The sequence below is a fragment of the Cnephaeus nilssonii genome (assembly GCF_951640355.1).
Source record: "Cnephaeus nilssonii genome assembly, chromosome: 15".
NCBI lineage: Eukaryota > Metazoa > Chordata > Mammalia > Chiroptera > Vespertilionidae > Cnephaeus > Cnephaeus nilssonii.
In genome coordinates, this window is record NC_137086.1 from 53,735,449 (window position 1) to 53,758,812 (window position 23,364).

General features: G+C 47.2%; 1 protein-coding gene across 4 annotated transcripts in view; it reads right to left on the bottom strand.

Moving 5' to 3' along the window:
• Positions 1-216: 216 nt before the first annotated feature.
• ST3GAL5 (ST3 beta-galactoside alpha-2,3-sialyltransferase 5) overlaps positions 217-23,364 on the bottom strand; it is a 49,895-nt gene continuing 26,747 nt past the window's right edge. For all 4 annotated transcript variants that reach the window (XM_079792426.1, XM_079792428.1, XM_079792429.1 and 1 more), the window contains 4 exons: positions 14,811-15,154; positions 10,612-10,798; positions 9,266-9,424; positions 217-5,564 (listed from right to left, as the gene is read on the bottom strand). In XM_079792426.1, coding sequence (XP_079648552.1) covers positions 5,316-5,564; positions 9,266-9,424; positions 10,612-10,798; positions 14,811-15,154 — 939 coding nt within the window. In that variant the 3' untranslated portion in view covers positions 217-5,315. The remainder of the gene's footprint in view (positions 5,565-9,265; positions 9,425-10,611; positions 10,799-14,810; positions 15,155-23,364) is intronic.

A 23,364-nucleotide genomic window follows, 5' to 3' on the forward strand; every position in this document is an offset into this window, starting at 1 on the left:
CCCGCATCCTTGGATGAGTTCCAAAAGTCATCATTAACATAGCAACAGACACCTTCATCACTCTCACTACTTAGGAAATCCCACGGGTTTGGGGTGCTCTGTGCCAGAAAAGGAAGACCAAATAAATATTTCTTATAAATTACAACAACACAGCAGGTCTCTGAAAAGATAAGGTACACACCTATTTTGGATACTTCAGCAGTAAGTCCCCCCCCCCCCCTCAAAATGTATGGATAATATATACAGCCATTAAACAGGCCTGTCCACCTTTTGGCATATTCTTTTAAAATACCATTTAAATCACTAGGACAATTACACACAGAAAAAGTGGCTGTGTTCATTTATTGCTCTCGTTACCTATATTCTGTTCCTCTTAGCAAAAGACCCTCTTCACCCAGCTTCTAGGCCCAAAAGCTCTCCATGATAGTCAAGCTTAGACTCTCAGCTACCCATCCTTAAATTCCACTGAAAAGAGCAAATGAAATCAAAACATGTTTAACACCTACAATAGGCGATGGCTTGCTATAAGTTCTATAGATGGAAGAAAGCATAAAATCCTGTCAGTAGAGTTTATAACTTGGCTATGGATGTACTCTCAAATTCTCATTGCTGCAGGGCTGATGGTCAAGTTCTTCCCACCCCAAATGAGCTTGCCTGATAGCATATCTTGGTATGTTATGGGTCACGACTTTTGCATTTGACTATTGTTTTTATTGTTGTTGTTAATCCTCACCCGGTGATATTTTTTAACATTGATTTTTAGACAGAGTGAAGGGAGGGGAGAGACAGAGAGAGAAACATCGATGTGAGAGAAACGCATAGATTGGGTGCCTCCCACACATGCCTGGACCAGGGCCGGGGATGGAGCCTGCAACTGAGGTACGTGCCCTTGATCCCCTTGACCAGAAATCAAACCCAGGAACCTTCAGTCCGCAGGACGACACTCTACCCACTGAGCCTAACTGGCCAGGGCCAACTGCTGCTCTTAATTGCCCTTAACTGGGTCTCGCTGCACCTGCTCCGTCCTCAGCCACCTGTCACATTCACATCACTGTCTGGGAATTTAGAGTGCTCTTTTCAAATCAAGGATCTAACTCATCGTTTTTAATATCCATTTCTCTTGGCACTGGTTTTCTTCAAGAAGTCAATGCCAAGACCAGTTTGGCTCTGTGGATAGAGCATCGGTCTGTGGACTGAAGGGTCCCAGGTTCGATTCCGGTCAAGGGCATGTACGTTGGTTGCGGGCACATCCCCGGTGGGGGGGCGTGCAGGAGGCAGCTGGTCGATGTTTCTCTCTCATCGATGTTTCTAGCTTTCTATCCCTCTCCCTTCCTCTCTGTAAAAAATCAATAAAGTATATTTTAAAAAAAAAAGTCAAAAAACACAAGCCAGGTAGCAGAAGCTAGTGGAAACTCTGCTCTTTTAGAAGCTACCGATAGTGTACAGTTACTAGTATTGCCGCCAGGAGGTATCTATTGAAAAGTCGGTTTCTCTAATATTTACATTTTCTGAAGATTCCCTGCGTTACATCCTCATCGGCACAAAGGCCACGCGGCTCCTCCGGCCAAGTCTGGGATGGCAGGCGGCCTGACACCAACGCAGCGCTTGCCACCTCGCTCCTCCCCGACGGAAAGGACTTCATAAAACGCGTCCTCCTCCCCACGTGCCTTCTGGACCCCGCGCGCCGGGAACCCGGCGTTTGGAAAAGTTAGGACTACATCTCCTAGCATGCCGTTTATTCACTCCTGTTGCGCCCACAGCCGACCACTGTGATGCTCTTCTTGCTAAATGGGCTGAAATTTAATATTGGAAATTAGTCCAATCTAATCATTTCACTAATGAAGGTCAAACTACTCAGACTGTAATTTCCTTTTGGGGAACATTAATTTCTAGTCAATAAAATTTGAGTGTGTTTGCTTAATGAATAGTTCTCCTTCCCAATATACTTCAGTCTTATATTGAGTGTTGGTTGTAGGCAAATCTAGATAAATGTCATGTTTTGAGAAGACAAATCCATGCTGTCTGAAGAGACCTTGGGCAGTGGGAAAGGAGAGAATAGACCCAGAAGGTTGGGCCAGGGTTCCTCGCTCTCCAGGGGGGGCCTGTTTTGGGGAGGGGGTGCTCTATGTACTGGGTCTGCTTCCCTTGTTGTCTGGGTCTTGGGCTGAGAGCGGAGTGTTGGTCACGGAGGGTCAGTGCCTGTGAACAGGGCATTGGTCACAGGGTCAGAAAACACGGCCCTTTGAGGGAGGTTTTGCTGTCGTGTGTGTGAGTGAAAGCAAGCCGGGTGTCACGCGGTTCGTGCTCGCTAGTCAAGCATACTAACGCAAGCACTTCATTCTGAGGGGGATTCGGCTAAGTCACAGGTACTGTTCCTTTTCCTCCTCCTCAGTGGACACAATGAAGTGTCCCAAGCAAAAGATGAAACAATACCCCACACTCGGACGCTGTAAACCTGCCAAGGAGGAGACGGAGTCACCATTTCTCAATCTTCATACCACGCTGGTCTCAAAGTTTCTGGAGACAATAAGGCGAATTCAACAGTCCCGTTGACATCATGTCCCAGAGCGCTGGAGACAGAAGGCGGCTAAGACAACGTGGTCCTTGGTTTTAGAAATCTTTAATCACTGGGGAGACTAAGGTGTGGCCACTATTTTGCTATTTCTCTTACAAGGAAGCCCATCCACCCCACAAACCGACTTGATAGCTGACGGCCACGAGGTTCAACACGAGCAGTCCAGTCCAAAGCTGGTTTGACAGCTTAACTGATGGGTCCAACAGATGACGAGACACCCCCTACCCCCCAGTTCTGTGGAAACAGGCATTGTCAATGCCTTATGAATACATTGTTTGGAAAATGAAAAAAAAGTCAGTGGGACACAAAAGGAGCAATGAAGCAGGCATGGTAACACCTAGGAAAATATGACATTGTCTAGATCCCAATTTAGCTTTTGCCTAAAAACATGAGATATATCATTGGGAGGTACCCATCCCAGTGCCACAGCCATTTTCTAAGGCCGGCCTAGGTTTCTGGAGAGGCTATGCTTCCTATAGGAGGAAAAAACCCCACAAAAATAAAGACAAAATAAAACCTAAAGTTCACTGATATTTTCTGTGGCTCAAAGTTCCAGTAAGAAATATGTCACGCCCTCGCTGGTGTGGCTTAGTTGGCTGGGCGTCGTCCTGTGCACGGAAAGGTCACCGGTTCAATTCCCAGTCAGGGCACGTGCCAGGTTGTGGGCTCGATCCCCAGTGGGGGCCCGTGCAGGAGGCAGCTGACCAGTTTTGCTCTTATCTTGATGTTCCTCTCTCTCCCTAAAAAAAAATCACACACAGAAAAGCTGTCACAGGACAACTGTGATCCGTCTCCCTGAGTTCCCATCTTCAAATCTCAAGTCATTTAACTGGGGAGAATTCAAAAGCATTTTCTCTTAAATAAACAGTGTCTTATACAGTGGAAAGCAAAATCCATGGGAAATGGTAAGACACAAACCAGAGAATGATTATTTTGTTGCGCCCAGAGCCCCGAGAGCCAGAGCGAGTCTGCTGCAGCGCCAGGACTGGCTCTGACCTGCACCAGCTGGGAGGCGGCAGGGAGGAAGACGTCAGGGTGGGCGGGGAGCCCAAGCTGCTCTGGAGCTGCAGACGCAGGTGAGATCTGAGGGAGAGGCTGCAGCAGGAGCCAGGAGAGGCGGGGAGGAGACACAGGAGAGGCGGGGAGGAGGCGCAGCAGCTGTCTCACACTAAGACTGGAGCAATTAAGACACAAGAGCTTCACAAGCCTGCTCTCTGGAAGCCACGACCCACCATCTCTCTGGAAGAGCTCACAGCTGCCTGAGGCGAAGCCCCTTGCAGGAGAAGGCAGCCTTTACCCTCGGTCCCTTGACAGGGAGGTCTACCTCTAGCAGCATCCAAAAAGGACATTTCCAGTAGACTTCTATAGATATATATATACACACACTAGAGGCTCACTGCACGAAATTCGTGCATGGAGGGGGTCCTTCAGCCTGGCCTGCACCCTCTCCAATCCGGGACCCCTCGGGGGATGTCCAACTGCCAGTTTAGGCCTAATCCCACAGGCCTGATCCCCCTAACCGCTCTCCCATGCTGGTCTGATCGCCCCTAACCGCTCTCCCCTGCCGGCCTGATCGCCCCTAACTGCCTCTGCCTCGGCCCCCACCACAGTGGCTTTGTCCGGAAGGACATCTGGAAGACATCTGGTCTATCCAGTCTAATTAGCATATTACCCTTTTATTAGTGTGTGTGTGTGTGTGTGTGTGTGTGTGTGTGTATATATATATATATATATATATATATATATATGCACTCAAATTAACTATACTGTGAGAACTCCTCGAAAACTTTTATTCTTTTTTTCTTCTGACCAGCACACTGCCTGGTACATACTGCCAGGCAGGCATTCAAAAAAAATTTTTTAATAGGCAATTGCTAATACTGGGAGAATGTCACTTTAGTGTTTCAGAAAATGTGTTATTCTTGGAAAGGGCTTGTTCTTTTACGACTCTGGAAAAGAGAAGTTTTGTCCTCACTCTTGCAAGCCTCCTGGGCTGGGCTGTGTAACACCTTAGATGAACATGGAAGTGCTTTGGAAGGGCGGTTAAAAACTCTCAAGAAATTCAAAGTTGTCCTAATTGCAGGGAAGACGGTGGCCTCTGCAGCCCAGGGCCGATTCGCAGCGCTGAGAGGACACGGGAAATGTCTTCTGTGACTCTCCCTGACGGGGACCTTCAGGACAGCCCCCCTGCTGATCCCTGCAGGTTGCCAGCAGCCAGCAGCTGGGGGGAAGGAAGGCCCCAATTGGCCCTGATCGCCAGCCAGGCCTAGGGACCAGGCCAGAGGGTTAGCTCCTGAGCAGGTCCTCCTGACAGGGCCTCTGACCTCGTTCCAGATGTCGGGGTAACAAGAACCAGAACCAGGTATTCAGGGCTCTCCTCAAAGGCCGACTCCCCTCTCCTTCCACTGACCTGGTATTGCATGTGCACTACACGTGGGCAGCGTTCTTACAAATTAAATAACATTCTTAAACTATAGTAAAACATCATTACACCCAGTTCTCTTCGAAAAGTCTTTCCAATTCAATTCCCAAAATTAATTTACAAAATTCTGTGCAAAAACACCAACCTCAAATAAATACGGGGGGGGGGGGGGGGGGGGAAGAGCGAAACTGGTTTTTGTCTTTTAAAAGTTAAAAACACCAGCTGCATCTCAAAGAATTTGTAGAAGAAATGCCTCGAGAAGGCCAAGAAAAGCGGCCCTCAGAGTCCGAGGTGCATTCCCAGTGAGGTTGTCTGTGTTCAGAACTCGCAGTGGATGCCCCCGCTGAGGTCCTTCACCACGCCCTCCTTGGCCAGCCTCAGCAGCAGCCTGGTCTCCGTCGTCACGTTGTGCATGGTCTGAAAGTTCATGGCCGCCATGCAGAGGTTGTCGAAGTAATGCAGAGGTGTTCTGGGTTGGCTGAGGTCATAGCCAAAGCCTGCCAAGCTGACTTCATCACACAGGTGTGTGGCTAAGACAACGGCAATGACACCAATCGTGGGGACGTTCTGAAAAAGAAAAAAGACCCAACTGGCTGAGCACACTTCGCTGCTCCCCACGTGGCATACATGCTGTGCCAGCAATAAAGGCCTCGGTTTTAAACATCCCACAATCTCAGTCTGCTGTTTATTTCCAAGCTTTTTCCTGTGCGTCTCTATATACACATTTTTATTTTTAAACAAAAATGGGATGTTCTGCAACTCAATTTTCTAGCTTAATATATTATGAAGGTGTTCTCATATCCATTAGCTTTTCCTTTTTTTAAATACATATTTTATAAATTTTTTTTACAGAGAGGAAGGGTGAGGGATAAAGAGTTAGAAACATTGATGAGAGAGAAACATTGATCAGCTGCCTCCTGCACACCCCCTACTGGGGATGTGCCCACAACCAAGGTATATGCCCTTGACCGGAATCGAACCTGGGACCCTTCAGTCTTCAGGTCAACGCTCTATCCATTGAGCCAAACTGGTTATGGCCCATTAGCTTTTCTTCACCCTTCACAGTCCCACAATATTGCATTGACTATACCATAATATGTTTATACAATCCCCTAATGATGAATGTGTAGGCTGCTTTTAGTCCTTTGCTGTTAATGCTAGGGTGAGCATCTTAGAATATCCATCTATTCAGATTTCTTTAATTTCTTTACACTAAAAATTTTACAGTACAATTACTGGGTCAAGAACTATTCATAATTAAAATAGATATATATTGCTAGACTACCCTCCAGAAGAAGTGCCAACATATAATTCTACCCAAAAGCTAAGAACTATATTCTGCCCAAAATCTAAGAATTAAATCCAACGCCTTCATCTACTTTCTTTCCAAAAAGCCCATTTTGTTAAGTACTCAGACTTCTCAGCTATGCCCCACTTACACTTTTTGCTTTCCTACTGCCTACCCACCCAATGTTGTTAATAATCACAATAACAATAAAAACCCCAACGACGTTATCAAGCTTTTAAATCTTTGCTAAGGAAATAGGCAAAAAATGTCATTTGGTTCTCATTTGCTTTAATTTGATTATGGGTGAAGTTGAATATCTTATCACGTATTCCCTATCTGTATTATTTTCTTCTTGTGTGAAATGTCTGTTCATAGCCTTTCTCTATGTTTTTGTTTGGCCATCTTTTTCTTTGTGATTTAATAAGATCTCTTTGTACCGGAGAGCATTTACTCTGTCAGACAGATGCTACATTTCCCCTTGCTTATTTTGTTCTAACTTTTGTTTCTGATACATTCTGCCACTCAGCAATTTCATATTTTACGCAATCAAATCTATGCATTTTTAAAGGCTACCTTTTAAATAAAATCTATCCTATATAATGTCTCCTTGGGAGTTTGACCACTTGCTATGATGCACGCTGACCACCAGGGGGCGGCACAGAATGAAGGAAGGACCCAGCCAGCAGCCAGCAGCCAGCAGCCAGCAGCTGGGGGAAAGAAGGCCCCAATTGGCCCTGATCGCCAGCCAGGCCTAGGGACCCTACCTGTGCATGATTTCGTGCACCAGGCCTCTAGTAATCAAATAAATGAGCATTTGCCTGTGTTTTAAAAATACTATGGAATTTACAAAAGAAACAGGGCAGTCTTTAAAAGAAGCAGAAATCTAAAAGGATTGAAAGATACCCAAGCATATTTATAGGAAAGCCTCTTTATAACTTAGTTTAAAACTTTTGCCAAAGTCTTGTTTCTCTTTAGAAAACTTTTGTTGAAAGCGATGCTAACAGACTGCCATGTTCTGGGGCCTCTCTGTGCTTCGTGTGAGAGAGCAGCTAAAGCCCCTGCTACGTGAGTCCAACCACAGACCCCGACAGTCCCTGGAGAGGGGTAGAGCCGCTCTCTTCGGAGGGACAAGGAACCGCCTCCTGACTGGAAACCTGGTCCTGGACAAGCTCCTGCAACGGGCAGGCACTCCATGGCTTTCGCGGGCTTGCCGTCGCTGGAGAGGCAGGAAAGCACCAAAGAGGGCAGAGCCCCTGAAGACGATGGCAGCCTGCTGGTAGGGGAAGAGCGTCAACACCATGAACCGACCAGGTGAGCTGGGCAGTAGAGCCTGAGGTGGGAGCCAGAGTGGATTCAGCCCTCACCGCACACAGTAAAGAACTAGGGTTTGTTCTCAAGGAGCCTACTCAGGTGTTTGCTTTCCTTTATGACCACAGAATTCTTCCTTTACAGTCCACACAGTTGTTTTCAAGGGTCTTTATAACTAGAATTTGATTTACCTGGCAAACAGAAGAACCTGCTAATCTGCCCATCAGCTGACGTCAAGAACGATTCATATTTAAAATAGATATATATTGCTAGACTTAGCTCAGTGTTTGTAAACTGTGACCCTGACCAGCTCCACGTCCTAGGAAATATCTCAGGCCCTCAGTGGGGACAGCAGCCCCAACACTTCAAAATTCCTTGCTTTCCCTTACATATAAAGGTTTTGCTCCAGATGCTGTGTAAGAATGATTTCCACTGCTTTAATAAATTTTAAAGACACAAGTCTAGCTATTCAGATAATAGGTAATAAAGGACCCGCCACCCCCTGGTGGCAACACAGGCTAATTACAGGTAAAGAATTGCAGTGAACAGCCAAGATTCTCAAATTAGGCTGCAAAATAAAATCGCCCAGGGAACTCCGAAAATCCAATGTACAGAACACAGCACAGACCAATTAAATCAGAATGTCTGGGGTAGGACCCAGGCATCAACTGAAAAGTACTGCTCTGGGAGCTGACTTTATTATCACCTCTAAAGTGATGAGAAATGTCAATTCTCACCTGAGTGGCCCACAGAGTTAAAATATAAAGAACTTTCCCTATCACAGTGACTTCCAGTGTCCTGCAGTTAGTTATATGAGTCAGTTATGAATATCTGTGTATATAAAAGGCTAATATGCTGAGTGCCCGACCATCTGACTGGTTGCTATGAGTGCACTGACCACCAGGGGGCAGACGCTCAACGCAGGAGCTGCCGAGCTGCAACAGCGGTTCTCGGGGGACACACCCTGAAACCAGAGAGGAGGGAGCCTGATTCCTCGCAGGGCCGCGCAATTCCACCTTCAGCGGTGGGTTATGTTGTTGCTGGGGCACTGTCGGCCCCGAATCTGGTTTACTGCACACTTGTGTTTGCCTTCCACACCCTGTACAACAGCAACTTCGCAGAGTGCCCTCTCGCACTCCAGGACCCCTAGGGGGATGTCAGAGAGCCGGTTTCAGCCGGATCCCCGCAGGTCAGGCCAAGGGACCCCACCTGCTAGAGGGACCCCGCTCACTTCACAGACGCCCTTCAAGCCACGGTGCCACCCCAGGTGCAGTTGGCCAGGGAGGGACCGTGGAAAGTTGGCTCCAAGGCGTGTCTGGTCCATCTCGCCCAGTCCCGCCCTGCTGGCCACCTTCTAACTAATTTCCTTTCAATGTGCACAAATCTGTGCACCAGGTCACAAGTCTTAAATAACATCTCAGTGACCTAAGTGTTAATGTGCTGACTCTACTAAAGGGATGAGTCAGCAGGGACGACCAATGAACACTGAGGAGCCCTGAGTCAGGGTGCAGAGTGGTGAATACAGATTCAGCTTCTCATCATGGCCTAGGTTTCCCCACTGTCAGATGCGTCTGTGGACACAGCTGAGCCTAAGTGAAATATGTACAGAGGTCACCCCTCAAACACAGACAAGAATAGTTAACTCTCAGTAGCAAAAAAAATAAATAAATACCTTATCTCGGCCCCAGAACCTGGACTGCGGCTCTGAATACTGAAGGATGTCAAAGGCAGTCTCTTTGATAATAACTGGATTCAAAATCCTGAAATGTTTTGGCTGTAATGGGATTTTTTCTGCCACCTGCTTCCAAAAGAAGAGTCGTACCCAAAATGGCTAAGGAAAGAAAACAAGCAATCATTAGGGATATGTAACAGTCTTCGATCAGTGGAGGGGAGAATGCATCCCCTGATAACCAGGCCAAGCCGTGGTCGTGACCCCTGGCGGGCATGCGTTCTGTAGCCAAGTCACAGATGTCTGCAAAGTCACTATCTCAACTCAAAAACCGACTCTAAAGGACCTGATTTTTGAAGGTGGCATTGGACAAGGAGAGAAACTACAGAACCAGCTCTTGTTGGGGAAGAAATTGCTTAGGGAATGACCAGGGGAGGTACAGCCTTTTTAGGATTGAAAGCCACCATTCTGCCCAGGGAAGACTTAAGCCAACAGCGCCAATTCAAGGGTCTTAAGTGCTGTAAGTGCCGGCTCTGTCAGGCCCTCACCCAGGGTCCTCTCTCCACTTACTGTTTCCTCGTCCCGTGAAGTCCCTTGGTAACTAAGTAATTTCGTATGTGCTTCATGTCCCAACTAGAACAACTTCTATTCATAGAAAGCCCAGAAGACCATGACAACCTGCACAGAATCAAGCTCCGAGATACAGTCTCCACCACATGAAGCTTCTGTGAAAAGTCTAATATGTCCCATTACTTGTGTGGACAGCTAGTTTGTGCACGTGAATATAAAGGCACACGCACTCCACGACAGTTGGCCTCTGAAGTTACTTTCAACATAATGGGTGGGACTATAAAGCAGTGTGATTGATCACCGTAAAGACAAAGAAGAATACGACCAGGTGAGGCCATCTCCCTCACACCTGCCCCTCTGGAATGCTGGGAATTTACTCCTGTGAATTTACACCACCAATCAAAGCAGTTTGGGAGACGCTCTTTGAGAAGACTCCCCAGAGATTTTATGTATATCCTTTTGAATATCCCCAATAATGGTTTACATTAACCCATGTAAACTAATTTCTAGAAAAAGCCAAAAGCTATAGAAGTTCCAGTCTAGTGAATCAATTGAGTCATCAACCTTGGTAATAACAATGTTTGTCCAAAACTTGATATTCCCATTAAGTAATGATCTTAATTTCCAGCAAGGAGTTCTGAGGGGTTCCCACAGAGGGAGTGGTTATTTAACACACAACACGGAAGTATGCACTCCACCGTGTCTGCTTAAAAGTAAAAGTCTGCAGTCACAATCAGAGACCCCAAGACACACTTGAAGGCTGGATTTCCAGCGCTTACCAGGGTTTCGTTCTGCACCATTGCGTGAAGCCAGTTGAAGTCCACACTCTTAAATAAAACAGCGACAAACAAGTCAGTGGAATAATATTCCAAGTCAGACAGTGGGGCACCCTCTGGATAAGTCATCCTTATAGTCGTTTTATTTCCAACGTGCTCTGAATATCCCTCAACGGGCGCACTGTTTAACCTATTTAACACAAAGGACAAGATAAACAGACAAAGCAAGCCATTAGCTACCTTATCACACCACAAAGAATTCCCTCCTCGTGTACTCTGCACTTTTTTAGGACCGGGAACGGGTAGTGGTTGGGGCCGGGGTGTCCCTCCCAGCAGCCTCCCTGCCCCCACGGCTCCACCCTTTCCCGGTGCCAGACGCATGCAGCCCTCCTGGCCCTGTGAGATGCCCTGTGAGGGATGCCCCGAGCTCATCTCTGAACGTCAAGCAATTCGCTCCCCAATATGCCAGGCAATCCAAACATATTATATTTGGGGCTTTTTCTGGGCAGTGATGTTTCCTTGAAAGTCTCCCGTTGTGCTCAGATACCAGTGGCTCTTGCCAGAATTTCAAAAAGGTAATCAGAGAGGAAAACCTAGAAACCAGGGCCAGGCAGACACAGAGAGGGTTATACATGGACAGGGTCGAACGGGGTCGGGGTGGGGGGTGAGGACCACGGGCCCAGGTGCAGCCTGGTCTTAAAGCAAGGATTTGGGACACTTACAACTGTTAGAGCAGGGAAGGCTTTACAAGGGTGGTGGTTTGGGAGAGAAGTCTAAGAATTCTTCCCAAAGCAATACCGCTGCTCACACTGTTACACAGTTTTGCTGTGTGTTTGGTACTTCACCTGTACTACATCACCTGTATCTAACCTTCCTTTTCTATTCCACTTCCTCTTCTAAATCTCAGACACCTACCCCTGGATTATTAAAATATATTATTAGACATGACAACAAAATGTAAGACATGATCCTAGACCAGCTATTTTTTCCTTTTTCTTTCAGCTCCTCCCCCCCACCCCCTTTCTTTTCTTTTTTAAAATAAAGGACATTAGGAAAACTGGTGAAATGTGACTGTAGATAACGTATGTTGTATCAGTGCTAACCTAATTCTAACTACTGCTCTGTGCTTCTGTAATAGAATGTCCTTGCTCTAGGGAACCACATACTAAAGTATTTAGGGGTAAGGGAGCTAGATATTTGCAATGAACTCTGAAAGGGTTCGGAGAAGAAGAATCGCATATGTAAAGAGAAAATGGTAAAGCCAATGTGATGAAGTGTTATCAAAGGGGAATCTGGGAGAAGGGTGAACGGGAGTTCTTTGCACTATTTTTGCATCTTTTCTGTTATGTTTAGAATCACTTTCAGTCTAAAAGTTACTCCCCAGCCCTGGCTTGTGTGGCTCGATTGGTTGAGTGTCGCCCTGTGCTGACTCAATTCCCAGTCAGGGCATGTACCTACCGTATTTTCCGGCGTATAAGACGACTGGGCGTATAAGATTTTCCTGGGTTAAAAAGTCGTCTTATACGCCGGAAAATACGGTACTCTTCAACATTTCTTGTAATAATGGTTTGGCGATGAACTCCTTTAGCTTTTACCGGATTTTACGGTAGGTTGTGGGTTCAATCCCCAGTTGGGGTGTGTGCGGGAGGCAACAGATTGATGTTTCTTTCTTACATAGATGTCTCTCTTTCCCTCTCCCTCTCCCTTCCTCTCTCTCCAAATTCAATTAAAAAATATTAAAAGTTACTCCCCCAAAGCTTCTCCCTCCTAATTGTGCTAAGTCACCCTTTCTCTGGCCCTGATGCTCAGAGGCCTCCCAGTGCCTATGCATGAAGTCCACGCTCGCCAGTCCGGCGCCCACCATCCACCAGGCACCGTTCCAGCCCCCTTCCCGCTCTCCCAGGGCCTCTTCTTCTTCCTCCTGCCCAGGGAGGCTCCTCACCAGATCTCACTGCCTGCCCTCCTCCTCCCTGAAGAGCCAGATCCCGCTGCTCTATGGCTGGAGGCCGCCGTTTCCGCCACATCTCTCCTCTGGTTTCTTACCTCCTCTATCAGCACCCCTGGCTTCTTACCTCCACCCCCATTTCCCAGTCCTGCACCATTCGATGGGCACGGGGTCCTGTCGGCCTCCCCCAACGCTGCCCGCGCACAGAAGGCCAGGGTTGAGGTTCTGGAAGCCTCAAAACCCTGCATGTGGAATGCTGGCGCCTGGCGTGGACCCGGGGCCCTATGGTGTCCTCACCTCTGACACCGGCCGGCCGTGGTGGTTTCACCGAGGACAGGGATGTCTAAGGCACATGACACGCACTGTCACATGGACATCAGCCAGTGAAAGGCAGTGACGTGCCTGCCTTCACCCCAACCTTCACACTCCCGCTTCACACCACCCTGCTTTCTGGTCACTGGGGCCCACGGTACCCCTTTCGACCTAAAACTTGGTTCTTAGCTGTTTCTTCTCTCTCTCGGAACTTACAAAAGTCTAGTTCTTGCCTATAACACCTTATACCCTTGCCCTCTTCTCCTTGGCCCCCACATTCCGACACATTCCCCCCAATCCGATGCTAATATTTACTGAGCATTTACCATAGGGCTGCCACTATTCTAAGTACTTTAAACCCATGGATGCCTTTGATCTTCACAGTAACCCTCTCAGGGATGTGCTATTACCGCCTCCACTTACAGGTGAGGAAATGAAGGCACAGGACAGTTAGGACACCTGCCCGAGACCTCAGCTGCCGGGACAAAGGCGGCGTGTGTACACACTATTGCTTTTAGTTCAGAATATCTGAACTAACCAGAGATTTCTCTCAACTGGCCCATTTCTTTTAATAGCAGTTCCACTACTGCCTCAGACCCCAGATTAGAAATCTTGGTGTCCTCTGCCAGAAAATCCTGCAATTCACTTTTCCAATATACCTCATATTTGATCTTTAAAAAATGTATTTTTTCGATCGATTTCAGAGAGGAAGGGAGGAGAGAAAGATAGAAACATCGATGATGAGAAAGAATCACCAATTGGCTGCCTCCTGCACGCCCCCCATGTGCCCTGACTGGGAATCAAACTGTGGCCTCCTGGTTTATAGGTCGACGCTCAACTGCTGAGCCATGCTGGTCGGGCTCATATTTGATCTCTAGCCTCTAGTTCTTCTTTCTCCATCTCACACCTGGCCCCACACTGCGCACCCTGATTGCAGCCTCCAAGCCCGGCTCCCGTCCTATTGTCTCCTGCCTTCAGTCAAATCCACATCCTACTCTAATTAAGACCCAACTGCCATCAGGCTCCTGGTTTTGCACACCCTTAAGATAGAGACAGTTCACTAAAGTATATCAAGAACCTTAAAAACCATCCAAATATCGTCACCCCAACCATTCCAGGGATTCTTGGCATTATTTCCAAGGAAATAATCAGAGATGTACATAAAGACACACGCATGAGAACGTGCAAAGCGTTTTCACAATAACAAGGAAACTGGAGACATTCTAAGTGTCCAACAATAGGAGGGTGCTTAAGTAACGTACAATACACTCGTTTAAAGGAATAGTAAACACTTGGTCAAGTTCATTTCCCAAAGACATAGAATGACCTCAGAAACTATTCACCACACTGTGTTAAAAAAGCAAAACACTTCATTAGAATATAAATGCACTCATTAGTACGTATGTAGAACAAAAGTGAAAAAAAATACAGCAAATTAATAGTGGTTGGTTTTTTGTGCCACGAGTGGCATTTTCTTCCTTTTATTTTCCTGTATTTTTGAATCTTCAAGAATAAACGTATTTTACTTTTATAATCAGAGAGCATCTTAACCAGCTACGCCAAGAAGAATCCAGGCTGGCTCCTTATGGCCTGTTGTGTGTGTTTTCCGCAGCCCAGCCAGCGGCCTGCAGGGCTCACCCACACCAGCCCAGCTCCCAGGCCAGGCACCCCACCCACTGAGCCTCCCGTCCTCCTGGCCTCGTCTGGCACGGCCTTCCTCCTTTGCTGGCTTATCTGAACCTCCCCATCCTCCTAAACCTCACCTCTTCTGAAAAGTGTTTTGCCAAACTGAGGTCAGGACCGCACAGTTGGGAGCATCTAGTCATATCATGTTTTTGTTTTCATTTCTTCAACTGTCAACTCCCCCGATGGCAGCCGGCGCGTGCAGGGGACCAACAGCAGTGAGCTAGCTCTAGAGGAGGAAGGTTGGTCTCAACCAACGTACCTTATCACCACATCGAACTGGTTCAGGGCCGGGCCCAGCTCTAGTCCGTGGAGGATCCCGCCGCTTCCGATGACCACGCAACGCCTACAACTCTTTGCTTTCAAGTGTTCAGGAAGGTCGTGCTCAGGCAGGAGTTCGAGGAGGCTCTGCACTTTCCCCGAGAACTGCCGGAATCCGAAAGGAGGGTCGTACTTGTACTCGGCCTCGCTCGCCCTGGGGCCCTTCTTCACGAAGGGCGGCAAGTCCACGCTGTACCTGTGCTCAAACAGCCGCGCCATGGACTTCCTGGCAAACCCGGGCCGGCACTCCCTTTGCAAGACTTGCTGCGCGTATTTCTGAGCTCTCTGCAATGGAATCACACCAATCTGCGTTCACAACACTGTCAGGCATCAGAAATATACACCTAGAGGCGACACTGTGTCGTCTGTAAGGTGTCTGACGTAGCTCCCCTTCTGACTGTTGTCTTTTAACACAGAACATCCGCTTTTAAGAGTTAATTTATGCGAGAAACTTGAAGGAAAACCTGGGAGGATCACCTGATATGAGATAGACTCAACAAGAGTAACCTATCTAATAAAGAGGGAATATGCAAATTGACCATCACTCTGTCACAAAATGGCAGCACCCATAGCCACAAGATGGAGGTGCCCAGTCCCCTCAGCCCCATTGTAGTCCCCCAGTCCTTTCAGCCCGGCCAGGGGTGAGGGGGTGGCAGGCACATGGTGTGGCTGGACCCACCCTTAGCCCCCCAGCTGCCCAAGGCCGGCCGAGGCTCAGGTAACCAGGGCCAGCCAAGGCTTGCGTGCCGGCAGTGGCAGCAGCAGAGGTGTGATGGGGGCATCGCCTTCCCAGACTATGAGAGGGGGCAGGCCAGGCTGAGGGACACCCCCCATCCAGTGCATGAATTTTCATGCACCGGACCTCTAGTTTATTTCATAAAAGATTATTTATTGTTGTATATGGTTTTAAATGTTTGCCCCAGCTGTGTTTTTTCTCAAAGCAAGAAGGACCCTCCATCTCCTACCACCCCCAGCCTAACCCTGTTCAAGTAAATTTGGGGGGGGGGGGAAGATATACTTTGAGGTGTTTAAGATTTCATAAAATCCCATCACACCTTACCACACGGATGAAGCTTGAAGACATTATAGCCAGTGAAATAAGCCAGTCACAAAAATGCAAATAGTGCATGATTCCATTATGTAAGGTGTCTAACATAGTCAAATGTATAAAGTAGAGTGGTGGTTACCTGAGACTGGGGGGAGGAGGAGAGGGGAAGGTGTGTTTCATGGGTTGTTCCAGCTTTATAGGATAAATCTGTTTCACAACCTGAGCTTCAACTCTGTAAGATGAAAAAGTTCTAGAAATGTGTTTCACAATGTGAATATACGTAGTGCTTAAAAAAAATGCCCAAGAAGGTAAATGCTATGTTATGTGTTTCTTACCACAATTACAATTTTTTTCTCTCCATATTTCAGGTTCGAATCTGTTCAGGGTGAGAAAACAGGCTTACCTATCAGTTGGGGTAATGAGCTTCATAGAGTCTGGGAATCACTCTCAATGTAACCAAGGAATAATGTCATGTCAACACAGACGTTGCCTTGGCGTCATATACAATTTTCCCTGTGGATTAACATTTGCATCGACAAGGAACAACTATCTCATGCCAAGGACACTAGCCCAGCCGAACCCACAGGCCCGGAGGAACGTGGAGCCGCTGCCCATGGCCCCCAGCCTTCCTCCTGGCTTAGTCCGGCCAAATGCCGCCTCAGGATCAACCGCTTGGCAGAGGTCCTCCCTCGTCACAGAGCTTTTTGTTCTCAAGGCCACACTCGGCAGCCTCGGCCCTGCCTTACCCCTCCCACCTCCAAACCACCTTCACACGTGTGTGTGTGTGTGTGTGTGTGTGTGTGTGTGTGTGTGTAGTCCTATGTTTCCTGGAATATTTTTAGGATTGAACATGTCCTTTGAACTATGACAGTACTATTACATGGATTATTTATTGCTGTATATAGTTTCAAATGTTCGCCCCAGCTATGTTTTTTCTCAAAGTCTTGTTATTTTTATTAGATTTTTGTATAACATGTTTTTGGCATGGCTGGTATTTTTTTTTTTTTCAGTTATACTTGGCATACAACCTTATGCTAGTTTCAGCTATACAACAAAGTGATTAGACATTTATATAACTTATCAAGCGACCCACCCAATAAGTCTATACCCACCTAACACCATACAAAGTTATTACAATATTATTATGTGCCCTGTGCTGTACTTTACATTCCCTGTGACTATTTTTATAACTGCTAACTTGTACTTATTAATCCCTTCACCTTTTCACCAGCCCCTGAAACTCCCTCCCATCTAACAACTGCCAATGTGTTCTTTGTATCCATGAGTTTGTTTCTATTTTGTTTGTTCACTTATTTTTTTAGGTTCCACATGTAAGTGAAATCCTATGTTATTTGACTTTCTCTGTCTGACCTTTTTCATTCAGCATAGTACCCTTTAGGTCCATTCATTCTGTCACAGATGGCAAGATTTCATTCTTTTTATGGCTCAGCAATATGCCATTGTATGTATGGACCACATCTTTATCCAGTCATCTATTGATGGACACTTAGGTTGCTTCCATCTCTTGGTTATTGTAGATAATGCTGCAATGAGCCCAGGAGTACATATACCTTTTTGAATTAGTGTTTTGAATTTCTTTGCATAAATACCCAGAAGTAAGATTGCTGGGTCCCATGGTAGTTCTATTTTTAATTTTTGAGAAACCAACAGACCTGTTTTCCATAGGGGCTGTACCAATTTACAATCCCACCAAAAGTACATGCTCCATATCTTCACCAACATGTTGCTTATTGATTTATTGATGAGTCATTCTGACAGGTATGAGGCGATATCTCACTGTGGTGTTAATTTGTATTTCCCTGATGATTAGTGACACCGAGCATCACCTGTATGTCCTCTTGGGAGAAATGTCTGCTCAGGCCCTCTGCCCATGTTTTCAATCGGGTTGTTTGTCTTGTTGGTATCAGATTGTATGAGTTCCTTATATCTTTTGGATAATAACCCCTTCCTGGATATATCATTGGTGAATATCTTCTCCCATTTGATAGGTTATCTTTTGGCTTTGTTGAGGGTTTCCTTTGCTGTGCAAAAGCTTTTTAGTTTGATGTAGTCCCATGTGTTTATTTCTTCTTTTGTTTCCCTTGCCCAAGGAGACAAATCCAACAAAATATTACTAAGAGCAATGTCAGAGAGTTTACTGCCTATGTTTTCTTCTAGGATTTGTATGGTTTCAGGTCTAATGTTTAAGTCTTTAATACAAAATGTGCTTAACTTTAACAAATTGTTCTTAAAAATCCTCCTCCCTTGCCCTAGCCAGTTTGGCTCAGTGGACAGAGCGTCAGCCTGGGGACTGAAGAGTTCTGGGTTCGATTCCCCGTCAGGGCACATCCCTGGATTGCAGGCTTGATCCCCAGTAGGGGGCGTGCAGGAAACAGCCGACCAACGATTCTCTCTCATCATTGATGTTTCTATCTCTCTCTCCCTCTTCATTCCTATCTAAACTCAATAAAAAAATATTTTTTAAAAATCCTCCTCCCTGACTTTATATTAATAACCCAAAGGTAATTGCAGTTTAGAGATATGAGATAATGAAAAAACATCAGCGGCAAATGGTTAGTGTTAAATAACAATAGGTTCTACTACACTAAGATTTTACTGGATTCCCTGGTAAACTAAGCAAGCCAATGAACTATCTTACATAATAAAAAGGTAATATTTAAATTACCATCACTCCGCTACGCCCATGATTGGGCCAGCGGGTGACACAGGGGGCGGGACTTGGGGTGGCTGGGGTGGTGATTGGGCCCGCAGGACGCTGAGCTCGCGTTGCCGCTGGCAACATGAGCTCAGCGTCTGCGCCATGGCTGTGCTGCGGCACAGACAGGCCTCTGGGGCAGCGAGCCTGGCCTGCGTTTTGGAGGTTTGGAGGCGGTGGGCGGTGGGCGGGTGGCGAGGCTCCCCGGGGAGGAGTCTGGCGGCAGTTGGGCCGCAGAAGCACGTGGCGGCGGCCCCAGCCTTCCTGGGCGGGAGGCAAAGGCAAGACCCCGGCCTGGGCTCCGGCCGCAGGAGGACCACGCCCCCGCCCCGCCTCGCCCTAGGGGCCCAGGGACTTCGGAGCTGCCGACCAGCGGACAGACAGCTTACATGTGCATGATTAAATCATGCACTGGGCTTCTAGTTAAAAACATAATTCTTAACCATCATTACAGGATATTGTGATGAAGTTGAGTATTTTCGATCCAATACCTGTATATCTTGATTTAGCTTCCTGTATTAGCATCATCTACTTCTTGGCAAACTTGTTAAGATCTTCCTTGGACAATGTTTCCAGCCTTCCCCTCTTCAGGGAGCCTGCTAGTCAAGCATTCTCTCCACCTTAGACTTCCCTGTCCCAGGGGTGGCTGGTGAAGGCCCCCTCCCCACCCCATTCTTGAACAGACCCCCGCCCCCCTGGTCACCCGCCCCCTGTGGCCCCTTGGCTCCGCATCCCACAGCCTGGCCACCACCACATGGGTACTCTGTCTGCAGCTGCTATAAGAACATTTTTGTAGACACATATCTATCTTATAGCAGAACACCCACTTTTAAAATATGTTTTATTGATTTTTAGAGAGAGAGGAAGGGGAGAGGGGGAGAGAGAGAGGCTCTGGCCCTGGTTCTGACAAGGGAAACTGTTATTCTTGGAGCCTCAGATGAGGCTGCAGACACTACGCATGATCACTGTCTCAGGTCATGTCATGATGCCTGAGACACCTGGCAAGACTGGTGCTAGTACAGGCACTTTGTGGGCTCAAGGTAGTATAACCATAGGGCAGAGCTGGCAGAGCCTGGGCTAATGATTACCTCCCAAACTCCAACACCGCAGCCTCTACAGACAGCAGCTCACCAACACCGGGGACAGGAGTCTGAACGCGAATCGAGACCTTCATGAACAGTCAGTGGGAAAGCCCGAGGGGAACCGGTCCCTCCCGGAGCAGCCCCAGAACTGAGGGCCAGCCCCCGACCCCACTTGCTACCCAGCAGGACCTCAATGCCCAGCCAGAGGGGGCAGGGCAGAGGGGCTGCGCATACTAGACAAGCTTGTCTCTAGCCTCTGGGTCTGAAGGTTAGAAACAGCAATCTTTCGAGGACAAAGGTCTAGTTCCTCACGACAGAATGACATCATGAGCATCTGGTTTTACAAGCCTCCCGGGACAGAGCGCCACGGGAGACCTAGAGAAGCGGGTGACTGACGCGTGACTGGAAGGAGAGGTGGGTGTTCAGGCTACCTGTGCTCGAAGCTGCTGGGCGGCCGCATTTTCTCTCTAGAAGTTTCGTTTGGAAAGAGTGAACTTTCATTCTATTTCCATTTTGGCCGAGTTCCATTGCAGGCTTCAAACTTAATTTTCTAGACAGCGAGCAGAGCACAAGGCTTAGCATTGTCTTCCGACCGTGACCTGGCCTCAGTCACAGTGGGTGCCATCATCAACCCCTGGCAAATAAATGCTCCCAATGCCACCAGACATGCCGAAAGCAACAGCAATTCTTTTTCTTCTGTTTTAACTCCTTCAAAGACACACAACCAGCTCTGAGAAAGCCCCTAGGGGCAATTTCTTCTAACCAGGAACTCCTAGCCTCTCTCCTCCTCCTTTCAAGTTTTAAAGCCTTGGAGGAGAATCTCACTTTTCTCGGAGAGGATCGCCTTGCGGAGAAGCTGTGACAGAGAGGAAGGCTCCTCTTCTCTCTGCAGACAGCTCCAAAGGATGCGGAAGGGTCTGGATTGCATGCACCCGGGGTTCGCAGAGAATGGGCGACTCTCAGAGACACAGGATCTCCCAGGCCCCTCACATCAAGGCGTGGGAATGGGGGCTTCAGTTTTTAAGTTTTCCAGGGTCCAGGCCAGATAGCTCAGTTAGAGCACTGTCCTGACACACCAGAGGTGTGTGTTCGATCCCCGGTCAGGGTACACACAAGAATTAACCAATGAATGCCTAAATAAGTGGAATACAAATCAATGTTTCTTCTCCCCCCACCTTCCTTTCTCTCTCTAAAAGTCAATGAAGTTAACAACAAAAACCGTCTTCCAGGCTGAACTTGCTGGCTGCCCACAATTAAGAATAAAGAGACAACTGGTAGTTGCAAATGTCAATGCCTGACGATTTGCCAGGGAAAACCAGGGTATTTTTTTTTTTTTAAATCAAAGTATGTTGCTTTTTGTTTCATATCCCACATATAAGTGAGATCATACCACAGTTGTCTTTCTCTGTTTGACTTATTTCACTTAGCATAATGCCCTCAAGGTTCATCCACACTGTTGCAAATGGCAGGGTTTCCTTCCTTCAGATGGCTGAGTAGTATTCCCTTGTATACACACAGCGTCTTTCTCCAATCAAACGACAGTATGGTGGTTACCAGAGGGGAGGGGGATGGCGATGTTGAAGAGGAAAGTGCAATTTCACCTCTCAACCATGCTTTCAAAGTGTCCGAGCATTCCTGCAGAGACCACTGCTAACAGCCTTTAAAAAAAACAAAAACTAACAAAACAAAACCACAAGTGGCATTCTGAGGGCCATCCCATCTTTAAATAGAAAATATAAAACCCACAACCACCATAACCACACACCTCTGTGACTGCAGGCCAGGCCCAGTGCAACCAGAACATGCTCAGCCAACAGGGGCAGCAGGGGCCCACAACACTTTCAGTTGCTGAAGGTCATGAACAGAGTGAACAGTGCCCCACCCTCATGGCTCGGAGACCCTCTTCTGCTAATGTACACCCACCATCATTCACATCTGTCCAATCGCTTTGGACTCACTCCACCAAGAGCCTGGAGGCAGGGTTGTCTTTGTGGGGAGTTCTTATTGAACACCATCTCCCAGCCATTGAGAATACCATGGCCGCACCAGCCAGCTTCCTCCACCATTTCCTCTCTTTGGGGTTTCTGTTCTTCGTTCAATGATGCATGACTTCATATCAAATTTAGGAGCTGCTTAGAGTGTGGCATTTGAGGCCTTGCACTCTGGACCTACCGCATTTCAGTCTCACATTCTGCTATTCCCACCCCAAATCCTCAGCGACTTCCAGCTCTTGCTTGCCTCTCATTTGGAAGGCCCTGTGAGGCACCTGCCTTTTGCTCCCTCTGTGTGGGATGAAGCAGGACAAGCTGTGAGGACCATTGTGGCATTTCAACAGGGTCAACAATGCTAAAAAGCTACATTAAAAAAAAATCTCAATAGAATAAAAGACACCCCTCTTTCCACCACGGTTACAGGGTGGCTTTACTTTTTACGTTACTGATTTCTGAACTGAGACTTTCACAAATGTGTGAATTATTATTATTTTTAATATATTTTATTGATTTTTTTACAGAGAGGAAGGGAGAGGGATAGAGAGTTAGAAACATCAATCAGCCGCCTCCTGCACACCCCCCACTGGGGATGTGCCCGCAACCAAGGTACATGCCCTTGACCGGAATCGAACCTGGGACCTTACAGTCCGCAGGCTGACGCTCTATCCACTGAGCCAAACCAGTTTCGGCAATGTGTGAATTATTTAACTGCCCTCCTAGGCCTCCCTTTCCCCACAAATTACAGGGGACTTTCCACTGTATTCATTTCTGTATTATCTGAATTTTGGGTGTTATTTTCGTAGTTGTAAAAAAAATCATCTTGAGAACTGGGTTGATGTGGTGGTCACGGCGGGCTGCCTAGGGGGTTTCCACACCTTCTCTAGGGAACCACAGTTGTGTTCACCCTTCCTCTACCCAGGCAGTGGGCTTGGGAGGCTGGCCCTGCCCATCAGGTACCTCCATCCTCCTCGTCAGTGATTGGCCAGGAACCCTCACTGGAGCCAATCAGGGCAGGGTACTGGCAGCTATCAGAGTCTGTTATTGGCCCAGTAGTAAACGTTGGCCCCATTAGCCTAAATGGAGGACTCATATTCCATGTTTCAGGGGGAAGGTGAAGGGGGGCTTTTTCTGTTTCCTGTCTATTGGTAGACATGGAGAGTGGAACAGGAAGTATCTGTCCTACTCCTCCAAGGAATTTTAAACTTAATATACATTCCTGAAATTTCCTGCTTTTTAACTGTGGATTTTCTGTACAACTTGGAATTCAAAGATGAGAAAACAAACTGTGGTTTAAGGAATATCTCCCTCTCCCTCTGGAGTTTAATATAGATAAGTACATATTAATTAGTGTAAAACGTTAGCACACAATCCCTATCTCTCAAGGGCTTGTTTGTTGGACAGTGAGGAAGACAAATAAATAGTCAAAATACCACAGTGATGCCCTGGCCTGGTGGCTCAGCTGGTTGGCGCATCCTCCCATACACTAAAAGGTTGTGGGTTCGATTCCCAGTGAGGGTACATACCTAGGTTGCGAGTTTGATTCCAGTCAATGCGCATGGGAGGCAACCAATTAACGTTTCTCTCTCACATTGATGTTTCTCTCATTCTCTCTCTGTGTCAAATCAATAAGAAGAAGAAGAGTGTACATCCACACATTA